The sequence below is a fragment of the Bison bison genome, unplaced genomic scaffold (genome assembly GCF_000754665.1).
Source record: "Bison bison bison isolate TAMUID 2011002044 unplaced genomic scaffold, Bison_UMD1.0 scf7180017864452, whole genome shotgun sequence".
NCBI classification, from domain to species: domain Eukaryota; kingdom Metazoa; phylum Chordata; class Mammalia; order Artiodactyla; family Bovidae; genus Bison; species Bison bison.
The window spans coordinates 7,894,024-7,908,691 of NW_011495014.1; the positions used below are offsets into that span (position 1 = coordinate 7,894,024).

Consider the following 14,668-nt stretch of genomic DNA (forward strand, 5'->3'; position numbering starts at 1 on the left):
CCATGGACGGAGGAGCCTGGTAGGCTACAGTCCACAGGGTTGCAAAGAGTCGGACACGACTGAGCGACTTCACTTTCACTTCCACCACGATGGTTCTTGGTGTTACTAACTGTGGCAGTCATGGACTTGCCCAGCTTGGATCTCCTTTTAGTAGAACCTACTGCAGACATAGCTGACTCACAAACTTCAGATGCTATACTTTTGGATCCTCTGGGGGTTCCCCAGGACACATCTCCCTAGGGCTATTCCCAGTCAATGACTGGGCACACCCAGGGTATTACAAACACAGCCATTCCTACCAAATAAGGGGTTCTTCTAAAGGACAACAGTCCCAAGGACTCCCCAACAGCCTGGCTGAAACTTTCTTAGGAGTATGCTGCAGTATGAGGCTCTTCCTACTCAATCCTACCTTCCCTTTCTCCTTCTACACAGTCAGATTTGTACTGCTGTCTGAAGAGTCTCCCCTTTATCCATTAAAGGTGTTTCCCCAAATAAATCTCTTGCACAGACCAAATCCCATTTTGGGATTTGAGTCTTGGAGCACTCAAACTGACACAGTAAACTAAGCAGAATATTGCTACTGCAGTACAGTGTTAAAGTTTAAGACATATTCCCCTAGGAAAATTCCTAAATAAAATAAAAAATGTAACAGCTATACTGAATTTTTTTTTTTAATGACAATATGCCTAGAATTTTGGTATTCCTCTATGATAGCTATTTCTAGAATCAGAGGTGACTAATAAACAGTGAACTTAAAAACTGAATTCCTCAGGGACTATTAATGAGCTACAAGAGACCAGCATCTCTGGGTCACTGGTTGGGTAACGAACTGAACATTACCAAATCTGTCGGTGGCTACCCTGACAGTCAACACAAAAAGGACAAGTGACTTCAGACTCCTGTTTAGTAGACAAAAGAAAGCAACACAGTTAGTATGTTTATTGACAGTTCCACATAAAGTAAAGGAATAAAAGGCTCCAGAGACTAAAAGCTAGGGCTCACCCACGTTAGAAAGGTAGTAGGGAGGGGATAACGGAAATAAAGGATTTACATACATTTCTTGTGCTTTAACATCACCTTCCAAAAAAAAATACAAATATATCCTTCAAATTGCCATTTCTCAAAAGGCACAGTCATTTTCATAGGAAAAAAAATGTAAAGCTCAATTACTTTGGTATGTATCCATTTTACATATTTTTACTGGGCTTATTAATTAAATATTGCATAAAAATTACACTAATACTCAACAACCAAGAGGTAGGCGCTAATATTCTTAATTTATGGATAAGGAAACTGAGGCTCCAAGGACTTGAATAAATTAAATGAGATGACAACCAGTAAGTGACACCACTATCATCTGTACATACACAGGATGCCAAAGCCAGTAGTCTTCATCACCACGTTATCTGATGGAACAGTTATCCTAACACAAAAGCAAAAAAAAGACCACTCTTAGATTCAGTTACATCCCAGCAAGGTGTGTGTCTTATGTGCCACCAAACATCCATTCCCCAGCAGAGTACTTGGGACCCCTAATACACATACTACAAAAAAGATTCAATAGATTATCTATTGAACTGAAAAGCTCCAAGAAAGCATTTTTGGTTACTAGTTTTTGGTTGTTTTATTTGTTTGTTTTTGGCCACAATGCATGGCATGTGGGATCTTAGTTTCCTGATCAGGGATGGAACCTGCACTCCCTGCAATGGAAGCATTGAGTTTTAACCCCCAGACCACCAGGAAAGTCCCTTCCCCTTTGATTTGTGTTTAATTAGGAATAAAAACAGCACTGTGATGAACATTGGGGTACATGTGTCTCTTTCAATTCTGGTTTCCTCGGCGTGTATGCCCAGCAGTGGGATTGCTGGGTCATAAGGCAGTTCTACGGAGAAGGCAATGGCACCCTACTCCAGTACTGTTGCCCAGAAAATCCCATGGATGGAGGAGCCTGGTGGGCTGCAGTCCATGGGGTCACTGGGAGTGGACATGACTGAGCGACTTCACTTTCACTTTCCACTTTCATGCATTGGAGAAAGAAATGGCAACCCACTCCAGTGTTCTTGCCTGGTGAATCCCATGGACGGAGAAGCCTGGTGGGCTGCGGTCCATGGGGTCGCACAGAGTCGGACACGACTGAAGCGACTTAGTAGTAGTAGTAGTAGTAGTAGTAGTAGTAGTAGTAGTAGTAGGAATAAAAACTGCATACAGAAAAGTTATTTGGAATATAAGAAGTGGCAGCAGGGATCAATTGAAAAGCTTACTAGTAGTCTAAGAATAACCACTGATTATTATTAGAATAATGATCAACTATGACTTAGAAGAAAATCTACAACCACAGTCAATTCTACCCTCCTGAGGAAATTACAGAGATAACAACACGCTGAAGCAGACAAAACTAAGTCCTAGGCTCAGAAACATCCTCACAATTAAGAAGGGTTAATGTCAAATCATTTGAGTATGATCTTAAGCAACTAATATATATGGGCTATGATACAAAGTTACAGGTTCCATTTTCCAGTACAACACTGGCATTAAAACAGGGAGCAGTTCTTAGGGCCCTGTGTGTCCACTGCATGCCTGGCACACAGTGTGATCGATAAATGTCTGTTGAATGAATGACCAGGGTTCATTAGATTGAAGATAGAAAAGTACTCAAGAGGCAAAAGAGTCAATAAATAATATTTTTATAGATAATAGAACATTGTTTTAAAGGTTTTCATGCATCTTTACAGAAACAGTTGAATTCAAACTAATTTGAAGCAGATTTCTATCACTCAAATGCATAGAAATTACTAAACAACAATAAATTCGCCCACAAATTGTATTATTAATACAGAAGTTTGAAATTAAAAGAATGACACTTAAGAACTGTTAGTTGTATATCAGATTTATATTTAGAATTTTAAACATAAAATTGCTTTAACATTCTTAGCTGACAATTTCTGATTATATAGATAAATTAGTGTTCTAAACTATTAAGTCTAGCAGGAATAGTATATGCATATTAACACCTAAAATATTTTCTTAGACATCCTCACAGATTATATCTGCATGTTATAAAACTTCAAATTGATACTAAGAGTGAAAAACAGGGCACAAACAAAAGATAATATAGTAACTAAACTTGTTCCAAGAGCTGGATGAGTATGCTCACAAAGCTATATTAGGAATAGAAATAGAATTTTTATGTGTCCTATTTTCTATTTTTCTCTTTCAGCCTGGAAAAGTAGGCAAAGAAAAGGTGTGTGTGTATACAAAATTCGAGATAAGGACTATTCAGCCCTTAAATTAACTTTTATGGGATACTGATGAAAAGAAAATCTTATGAATAATAGCTAAATACATTCCACTAGCTTTAAAAGACAAATGACATGACAAACTTGAACACTAGCTCTGATTACACAAAATTCAGATTTATCAAGGCTAATGTCTATGAAACACTGGCTCACTGACCTTGTCAATCTCATGTTTCACTCATTTAAAATAAGACTCTATCATCACTAACATATACAAATTACTTCCTAAATCTCACAAAATTAGCTGCAGTTTTCTTACATGTTAAGTCAGAATCGGTAATAGCTGACCACTGACACACACATTCCTTGATTTTATTTTATAACCACTTATGAAAAAAACTATTTTTTGCAGACACTGCATGAATTTCAGGACAAGGAAAAATTTCTCCCTTATCTTGTGGGGGACACAACATTTAGACGTGTGTGTGTGTGGGGAGGAGACAACATTTAGACGTGTGTGTGTGTGTGTGTGTGTGTGTGTGTGAAGTCATTTCAGTCGTGTTTGACTCTTTGCAACTCTACGGACTGCAGCCCACCAGGCTCTGTTGTCTATGGGATTCTCCAGGCAGAATACTGGAGTGGGTTGCCATGCCCTCCTCCAGGGGATCTTCCCAACTCAGGGATCGAACCCCATCTCCTGCAGCTCCTGCCCTGGAGCGAATTCTTTACCACTGAGCCACTGGGGAAGCCCACAGACAGATGAATAAAACACAAAATGATTTTAATCACGTCAATTATCTTAAAGGCCAGAATTTTAACATAATATATTCACATTCTTTTTTCATCAGCATGCCCCAGAGAATATGTTGGAAAAACACTAAGTGTCCAATAAAAAAATCAGCTGAATCAGACGACTATTCCTAAATTAGTCTGAGTGTACAAAATATAAAAAGGGAACTTTTTCATTTCTTTTGTAGCTGTTACCTTCACCTTCCTAAAGTGAGCAAATTAGTAATTAATTTATACACTTATTCTTAAAATTTTCAAAAATATTCAGATTCTATGCTAGTCATTTTTCCTCTTAAGTATCAATTATTTTAATCTTTACTAACTGAAGTGACATTTATTGCACATCTTCAACATGCATGTGCACAGAATATATACATCACTTCACAATATTCATAACACTATGAGAGTTACTAAAATCCTTCTTTTACAGATGAGAAAACTGAAGCTCAAGAATATTAGATAACTTACTCAAGGTCATGCTGTAAAAAAGAGTTAAAAACTGGATTCTAATGCAGACTTGACCCCAAAGCCTGCACTCTTTACTTATTCTCAGCCTTTATGAAATATAATTTTTAATAATAAGAAAGTGCTAAAACAAAACTATTATTAAATAGTTTAAAATCTCCACCATCTTAAAACTAATAGAAAATTTCTTGGATAAGTAAACTATTACCCCCTTTACCTTGAAAAAGACATAACCTTCTAGATATCTGAAAATAAAAAGTAAGCTCTTATTAATTCCCTAATTCTTTCCTCCGTTATTTGTTTCTACTCTCCAAAGCCCTACCTTTTTTGTAAAACACTGATTTAAAAACAACAAAAACTACTCATTTTATATTCTAATATATCTGTGAAAAAAGAATGAACAAAAGAACCACTTTGAATGGTATAATTTCTACATTTTCCTCATAAAGTACAAGCTCCTTTTTTCTAAGTAACGTCCTTAAAATTTGGTTCAAGCTTCATCTACTGTGTGCAGCTTACATTAATTTCTGCCTCCATTTAATTTAATTTGCATTTACTATGTTTGCTACACAAGTACTACTTTATTGCATGTCGACACATAAAAGGTTCTAAATAAGTATTAGTTGAATTATTTGTCACTAGCAACTAATTCAATACTTAGTTACAGAAACAAAGCAGTATAGTATAGTTTGTATTATATCAGTATGCAGTGTAGGATTACCAGCATATATTTGGCAGAATGTTACCTGGCTCACTAATGACACTAAATATGTATGACTTCTCAAAGAGGCTAAGACCATTTTTTATTTATTTCATACCCCAAAATCATTTAGCAAATAAGCATATCAGGTACACTTAAGAAGTATCTGATGATGAGTTGATCTGAAACCAGATAAACACCACATTTTCAGAAGCCCACTGGATATTTCCAATCAAAATAAACAAAAAATCTTCAAGAAAGTCCAGCCAATGTGAAGATGTATTTGGGATAAAGGGGTTTCAGTGATTTTTTTTTATGCTTTCAAAATAGAGAATAGATACAAAGATTGTTTGGAGTCAGCAGGTAACATCTGAACATTTTATTGACAGGAATCCTGTGAAGAAAATTAGTTCTCAAGAAAAGTAGTAATAGTTGTAGTCTAGTTTTGACTTTGCACAAAGTGATTGTTCTTTTTGCCCTAATGAAGAATTACAGTCATATTACAAGCTGAATTTACTTCTAAGTTCATCGCTGGATCGAGTCCAGTTGTAGGCTGAATATACAGGATAACAAAACATTAAGCAAGAGGCTGCCACCATGCCTCTTGAAAACTAAAGTTTAAAACATTTTCATATGTGTTTTCATTATAAGTAAATTAAAAGAGAATCCTAAAAACTATTTCACTGGTAAATTTAGAGAGGAACTCATTGGTAATTTCTATAAGCTTACACCCCATTTAAATTACAAATGTTACTATCATTGATTTTTCACCTGTATCATTTTAAAATACTTACAGGCTTACACAATATACAGAGATATGGATTATTTATCATATAATACATTTTATTGTGTATGCTGGTTAGGGATGTCACAAAAGCTGACAGACATGAGTCTGCCTAAATTGTTTTTAATTAATAGAAAAATACTATATAAGAAAATCAATTAATATATAATACCTACTAAAAATAGCACACAGAACTATTGAGAACTCTGAGAAAATGTACAGTTCCTTCCTCTGACTTATGCTGGAGAGAATGACATCTACCAATGTAAGTTAAGAGAAGGCCCTGCAATGGCTTTGGTACTAATTTTCCATTCCCACGTGATTCTAATTACATTGTTCATATTAGAGTCAGTAAACAGCTTGAGTTCTTTACTTTTATAGACCTAGATTCTTATTCTTGTTCTGCTGCTTATTACATAATAGGATGATTCAGGGCAAAGTGATCTCTCTGACTCTATAAATTTTTTACTCTTTTATTGACAAACAGAATAATAGAGTCTATTTCCAGAATTACCAAAAAGAATAAATGAGTTAAGTTCATACGGTTATTACCACAATACCTGGCACACAGCAAGAAATTCATATACAGTCAAGTCAAGGAAAAAAGTGAAATAATAAAAGGAAATCAAACTTTATGGATTGAGATTACAAAGAAAGAATCCATTTTTACCTAATCACTCAAAATCAGGGGGTTTAATACTAGGACTTACAAAAATTAAAAGATAAAAACATACAGGAAAGAAGTATTAAAAGAACATAGAGTTCTTTTAATACAGTACAGTATAGTATTTCTTAAGTTTAATTCTCTGATAATTAAGATACCTTTTAAAAAAGTAACCCATAAGTAACTCATTTAAGTAATAATTTAGTAAAAAGAACACTTTTAGTAGAACACATTTAGTAAAAAGAAAGTAAATAAATTGAAATACAGGTATATAGCAAACCTCAGAAGTTATCCATTCAGATCTGCCTAGTATCAGTTTCTATTATTATTTTTGTGGCTAGTTTCTGCCTCTGAGAGTTTCTGCCCAACTTAAATCATTTATACATAGACTGTCATTTTTTAACTCTTGATCTAATTATTTTAACAGCTTTGCTAAATCATGTACAGAGATGGGGAAGGGCGAGTCCTATGTTATTATTCTTTTTTTTTTAAAGTTTATACTCTTAAATTTAATGATTAAACTAGAACACTCTGGCCATGGATTTAATAAAACTTAATTTAATTCAAAGTTTTGAGACATTGAGAGAACTATAAATGATAACCAAACTCAGGTACCTTATAAATGAAGTTAAATTATTGACAAAGAACTAGATCCTTATTTGAGGTAATATAATTGCATGAATATATATGTTAGGTACAACAAGTGATATGATCAATGATAGATGCTTATACTAAATTTTTTCCAAAAATATTTTTTCAAGACGTATAAAACTAGACAGTGATACATGTAATTCCATAGTTTTTGATATATATTTTAAAATACGACATTTTATCACATTACAAATGTCATGTGATACAAGTGTATTTTTTAATGAATGCACTCTTTTAACATGAATTATGCTTAATTAGAAATAAACAACGCAAACTCCACTATTATATAATACCTAAACTAGGTTTGGAAACTAAAACTGCCAGTTAAAATACTATAAACAAAATAACCAAAACACATATTCACTTACTTACATTCTATTTTGAAAATGCTTTCTTTCATTGTATTTAACTTTATATTTTCCTTTACAAACTAGCCACTATCACGAGTTAAGTATCATAAAAAGTCACACTAAAACTACAAAACAGAATTCTAATTATATTTAAATTTAAGTTTCAATTATTATTTGTAAGTGTTGTGGTGGGGGAATTTAATCACATAGTTATATTTCTAAAATAATTATTACTTAAATGAGTTAGTTAAGGGTTACTTTTTTAAAAGGTATCTTAATTATCAGAGAATTAAACTTAAATACTATACTGTAGTATAATTCATAAAACTAATAAAATTCAAGGATTTTCAATTCCTTTTATCTGTATCAGTTAAAAAACAACACATTTAGTAAAAAGAAAGTAAATAAATTGAAATATAGGTATACAGCAAGCCTCAGAAGTTATCCATTCAGATCTGCCTAGTAACAGTTTCTATTATTATTTTTGTGGCTAGTTTCTGCCTCTGAAAAGCTAAATCACATCTAATAGCATCATGATTTAGAGAAGACTTCCAATTTTTATTCATCATAGTAATATAATGTCAAAAAGTGTTCAACTTCAAATTCATGACAGGAAAAACTCCATGTTTTAACAGCCATATTTAGTTTGTTTGAGCTGGTGAGCAGATGTAAATGTAATCTGCATTACTATCAAACTCCAGGTCTGATAGATAGCAAGCTAATATTTATTTTTAAGTGCTCCAAAAATTATTTGTAAAAGCTGCATAAAAAGGATTCCATAAATGTATTGTGATTTTATTTTAACAATTATTCTACACTACAATGGAAGTACATGCTCAAACAAGACACCTCAGCAGTATTTTAAAGCAGTAACCACCTAGCCAATTTCTGTATGTTCTGTAGTTTTTCTAATCCACTCTCCCTGTGGTTGAGCAAAATCGAATTGCCTCTCACATTTGCAGACAGCTCTGTGAAGGTGATAATAGAGCTGCTCCCTGCTGTCATGAGGCAGGAAATAGGAAAATGGCATATGGGGCTAGTAAGAAAGAAAAAGAAGGAAAAAAAAAAGAAAAGAACGAACAAAAAAAAAGAAGGAAAAAAGAAAATAAAGGAAAAAAGAACTAAACAAGAACAAAAGATTTCAACAAGAACAAATATAACCCAATATGCTTTGCAAGTTAAGCTCTTTTCAGAATCATTTAGCATATCTAATCATTCATCTCTGTCCTCACTCCAAAAATGCAAACGGTTGATACCAAGTGTTTGGGGCAAGTTTTCATTGTCTAAAATATTTGGAACGTACAATTCCAGAATATGCCCTGTACAATGTCTGCAAAATGGAGCTATTTAACTAGATTTGTTAAACACTGTGCCAATCCCAAATTTACCATTTTAAAACAAAAGGTAGAGAAATGGTTATGAAAATATTAATAAAATGTGAAAAGCAGGCTTTTAGTATGATTTAACATTTTTAAATCTATGAAATAAAATTATTTAAAGATAAACACATGATTAGACTGATTAAAGGAGAAACAAATCTCTAAACAGTTAAATTGCTAATAATAATACCAAGACACATTTATTGACTTGTAAGTTTTTTGTTTGGTTGTTTTTTTAAGTAGAGAGACCAGGGTTTCAGTGTGTAATTAAGAAAAGCTTTAAACAAAACAGATTTTTATTTAATGTATCTGTAAACAGAATGTGGCAGGAGATGCTAATAAAGACAGAATCCACTCTACCTTTCCTTTTACACTCTGAATGGGATCCACAACCACTGCCACAGCTCTCTCCGACAAGGCTTCAAAGCTCTGCTGAGTGTTGATATCCACACCAGAAAGCCAACAACCAAAGCCAGGGTGACTGTGATACCAACCAACAACCATCTCAGGCCTGAAACAAAGAGGGCATTTAGCCGTTCAGAACAGAAAAAGTATTACATTTATGATATGAAAAGAAACAACACACTAACAGGGTATAAATTAAGAAGAGATGAAAAATACACAGGTGTGAAAAAACACCATTAGAAACACTGAAATCATACACCATATTACCCAGAAAACATGGAAATGAATAAGTGTGACAAAGGAGTGCTATCATTAAGAGATGCACATTAGCAGTGGTAGATAAGGCTTTCAGTTTTTCACCTTGTTACCACACTTTCTCAGAGCCAGTTTTTACCCTTTCAGCATTCAAGTAAATATCTACTCTTTAACTCCTTAGCTCTGGGAGTTGAATTTTTCAGGCAGAGTACATTTTTAACAATGGACACCAGGATCCACTGTTGTGAAAGGATTAAATATCAATTAAACCAGCAAGAGAACTAGGAACTCAGTCAAAAACCAATTTGCACTGTTCTGCCCAGCTGCTGAGCCTTTTGCTAACATTAATTCTGAAGTTTTTTCCACAGTACAAGAATTTGAGCAAGAGAATGACAACTATTGAGAGATTTAATCTGGGGTAAAAAACCTGAACAATATTTGAATTCTACTTTCCCTGTATGTAAAACTCGTATGACTACAAATATAATTCAATATTCAGAATTTTATTTAGCTGCAACTCTTGAATTTTGGAACATACAAGCTCTTTCAATTATAAGTGACTAGAGAGTAACTCCATATGCTAAACAGAGGGAAGTTACAGTCCAAGTTTACTATGTAATGGTTGAGAATTTTAACATGAGGCATTTTTCTGACTGGCAAATTTCTTTGATTCTACAGGAAAGAGATACTAGATAGGTAAGCACTAAGAGTAACACTAACACATTAACAACATAGTTTTTTTTTTCCCTAAGAATGATATTCATAAACATCTAAAATTCTGAGACATATTGCTGAAAATATTTCCCATTATTCCATTATATGATCACTTGAAATACTTACCTTCCTGTCTGCTTCAACATATCCAACATTTTAGCTTGGAACACTGGATCAACTGCCTCCACACTGACGCCCTGGTTTAGAAAGAAAAAAAAAAAAATGGTTAGCTTCTACAAGAAAGAAAAAAAATTGTATTACAAGATAATGAACAAAATGCTACTGCCAAGAAACCTATGTACATTATTTGGGGATACCAAAATAATTTAACAGATTTTGATACCCATATTTGATACCCATGTCATTCAATTATAATCCATATATCAATAAAACTTTTTAAATTGCCAAGTACCAAACTGCTGTTAATGAGTTAAGGTAGTTTTTAGGATGCTTTGTAAGAGTTTAGGGTCATGACTAATGTGTACACACACAAATACACACCCACAAAAGAAGTACCATATTAGTGAATCAATAACTTCTTGTTTACATCTGTCTAGGCAAGCATACTTCCTAAAATCATCCACTGATAACTGATAGGCAGTAAGTCTCTTCCATCTCGTTCAAAGTTCTATGACTATTTGGCTATTGTTACAACCAACAGTCCAAGTCTTTTTCTTTTTTTTTCTTCAGTAATGTAAAGACCCTGGAAGGAAAATAATTTAACAATTTTAAGAGTTTTTTTGCTTGGTTTTTTGGGTGGCTGAGCTAGGAGGGGAGGAAGTTCAGTGCTTTTGTTAGGACTTCTTGGTAGATTAGGCAATTGGAAGGATACACACATTAAATATTACCTCAAATATAAAAGCATTCTCAAAAAACTTCCCACATGAGACAATCTGAAACCAAGTCTTTGAAATGCTCCATTATTTTGTTAGTTCAATCAAAAGAAAATTTTAGGACATGTAAGAATTAAAGGCATTCATATCATCTCTCCAGTGATAGATTACTGCCATTATAGCTCCCTCAAGGCTTCCCTCTAACATCAGGAATTTAAGTCTAATCTACTTAAACAAACCAGTTAACATAAGCACTTCTTCCCACCAAAACAAACAGTATTTTGAATTCTAATTGAGAGTGCATCCTCAAGAACAGGGGTATGCAATCTGCTGCCTACAGGCTAAGAATGTTTTTTTACATTTTTAAAGGGTGGTTTAAAAAAAAAACAAGAATATGAGACAGAGACATATGTCTTTACAGAAAAAGTTTGCTAACTCTTGGGCTAGAAGAGAAACTTTCCAATTCTACTACACAGAGTGAACGTAGAGATCAAATATTCTATTTTATATGATCAAACAAACATTTACAAGGAAATAAAGGATATTAAAACTTAAGAACCCTTTACTATAACAGATATCCACATAAGGACATTCATCAGATAAATATACATATTTTCTTAGGCAAATGGATGAGAAGAATATGTGTGTTATTTTTTGGAAGGTCAGTAAATGGTTATTGGTTTTGGCCAGTTTTTAAAAATCTAAATACACACCTATCTACAAGCCCAATGCATTAAACAAAACAGAAAAAAAAAAAAAAACCAACCCCACAAAAAACTCCCATGGGTAGATGGGTAGAAGACTTTCACAATCAGTATGTAGTATGCTTAGTCTATGACAAATTACCACACCCAGGCAAAAAGAACTGAAGTCTGTCATGGTTTCTGTTTTTTTTAAACTTAACATTTTGAATAGGAAAAGCTTAAGAGTCATTTATCACCATATATAGAACATTTTTAAATGGGTGCTATTTCAAAACAATAAGAACAAAACATGAGGACTAGACAATGTACATGAAGTAAAACTTTAATTGAGTCTGAAATCTTTGAACCAAGTATTCAAACTAATCAAACTAATATCCTACTATATTAAAATAAGTAACATAAATCCAGTACACTATGCTAGTTAAAGCTGAAACAAGAAGTAAAGGAATTAAATGCTAGCATCACTCAGTCTACAGACCTTTAGGGAATTCATAATTCATCTACAAGATTTAACTCAATACAGTCTAAAAATTATTATTAATCTTTTATAATTAATTTTTCTATCAAGAAAATTATAATATGATAAGAGTTATTTTGCATAGGAAAAGAAAAAAGAAACACATTTACTTGCAGCAGGCAACCATAAAAGTACTCACTGTTCCTGATTGCGGCATAGCAAACACATCAATCACTCTGACGGTGTAATCATCCACAAACTCTCCAAGCATAAGACCCATAACTTCCATTGGAACTCCAGCTCGGCCATGTTTTAACATCTGTAAAGAGGACGATACACAGACACAAAGCCTTTGAGATCTTCGAACACCCCTCCTTCTAATTAATAACCTAATTGTGTTTCACTGAAAATAAAACCACTCTATTTTGTACATGCACCTAAAACAAGTTTATGTATGAGAGGGTTAACATGAAAAATATTTCAATGTAAAAGACACAGAGAAAGCAGCAGAGCTCAGTAAAACCAGAAACTCCATTCAACACTTACTTTTAACAGTGCCAGGGAAGAGATATAGACTTGTTCTGCTGTGTCCACTGCAGGAGCATCTGTAGGTGGCCCCTAGAAACAAGCATAGAAATCATTATAAATACAGAGAAATTATGAGTTCAAAATTAAAGTCCCACATTATTTAAACATGATTATTTTAAAAGAGTTTAGAGAAAACATGTTAAGTATCCTTTTATTCAGCTACAACATAAACAATCAAAACAAGCTTGCAAATATCAAACCTGTAGAAAATATCAAACTTAGCATTCAGGCAAGTTTCCAATGGATGTAATGCATGAATCTTTCAGCAATGCTAGCTCACCTCCACTACGAAATAGATACAATGCACCAGTTAGCTATGTTTCTTACCTCAATGTGAATGTAAACTGCTGTTGGACTAGTATGATTAACTGAAGAACCAACACAAACAGTAAATTCTGTGAGCATGATTTTCAGCTAAAGACAGCATGTAGACTGGGGCTTTGGGATCTCTGCCGATACTTCCGTATGGGGATGAAGTAGGGGGGCGGAGAAGACTTCTAATCCCTAGGTGAAAGAGCTGTGAAAACAACATGCTCTGCACATCACCTGAAGTTGTTCCCTTCCCTTACACAACATCAAATTTAACACAACTGGCCCAGATGTGAGCAAACTGGCTGAGACTGGTGTTAGCTAGTCTTTGGAAAAGACTTCCAAATCCTGACAACCACCTTTAAAGAAAACATTACTATTAATCTTACTACAGCCTAAGAAGATATTATGCTTGTCCCTTAAGATTCTGTCTTATTCATCAAAAGCACCAAATCTGTTTTTACTGTAACATTCTGCTGGACAAAGTAATTTACATATAGTTCTTACCCTCAATATGACTACAATCTTATAAAATTAATTCTGCCCCAATCAGTGTATATAGAAAGCTTCTTGTTTTTTTTAATACTGAGGATTCTGGGAAAATGACATGACATGTACTTTTAACTGCCAGGTCCTGTTTTGCTTAAAGTCCCCTTTCCTTAACAATAACTGTTACAAATTATATAATGAATATGTTAGTTATCTAAACTGTAAGTCAATGCTCTAACTCGCTTTTATGGACTTGCTTATTACTAAAATTAAACAACTGCTTTACTCATTACATTTCACACTTATAGGTCTCTGTGTACTTAATGCTTCTTCTTGTCTATTTATATGCCAAATCCTGTGATTATCTGTTTTGTTTTGTTTAAAAGCTCATAATATTTACTGGAAGCACTGAGTATAAAAAGTTCCAGAGTAAGTTTTCTCTAAATATAAGCAACACATACAAAAATTACCTCTGTTCACTTATATACAAAGTGGTGAGAAAAATAAAATCCTTCAAATATTATGTTTAAAAATAAATACCAGATAATACATTTTTTAAAGTACCAAATTCTTCAGTCTATTATCACCTAATGCAGCTGTACTGCTTGCCTTTCAAATAGTTATGAAAACTCTAAGGTAAACTAAAGTGCTATAATGCCAAAACATTTGTTGAGGTCATCATATAAAACATGATAGTTTTGTTGATATGACCATTTTATTCATCTCAGAAAGTTAAGAAAGTTTAAGAAAAAAGAGAAGATAGTAGTAAATTAGTCAACTTCAACAAGAAGTTTTGGGAGAAATAATACTTTAAGGTCAAGATAATGAACATTATATTTATAAATATTTTCTGATTCAGAGCAACTTTAAAAATGCTCACAACAAAAGAATTTAAA

General features: G+C 33.4%; 1 protein-coding gene across 2 annotated transcripts in view; it reads right to left on the reverse strand.

Annotated features, from left to right (window-relative positions):
- The window catches only part of PSMD14 (proteasome (prosome, macropain) 26S subunit, non-ATPase, 14), a 110,868-nt gene that overhangs the window by 32,918 nt on the left and 63,282 nt on the right, over positions 1-14,668 (reverse strand). For both annotated transcript variants that reach the window (XM_010858969.1, XM_010858970.1), the window contains 4 exons: positions 12,933-13,004; positions 12,586-12,705; positions 10,519-10,589; positions 9,379-9,529 (listed from right to left, as the gene is read on the reverse strand). In XM_010858969.1, coding sequence (XP_010857271.1) covers positions 9,379-9,529; positions 10,519-10,589; positions 12,586-12,705; positions 12,933-13,004 — 414 coding nt within the window. The remainder of the gene's footprint in view (positions 1-9,378; positions 9,530-10,518; positions 10,590-12,585; positions 12,706-12,932; positions 13,005-14,668) is intronic.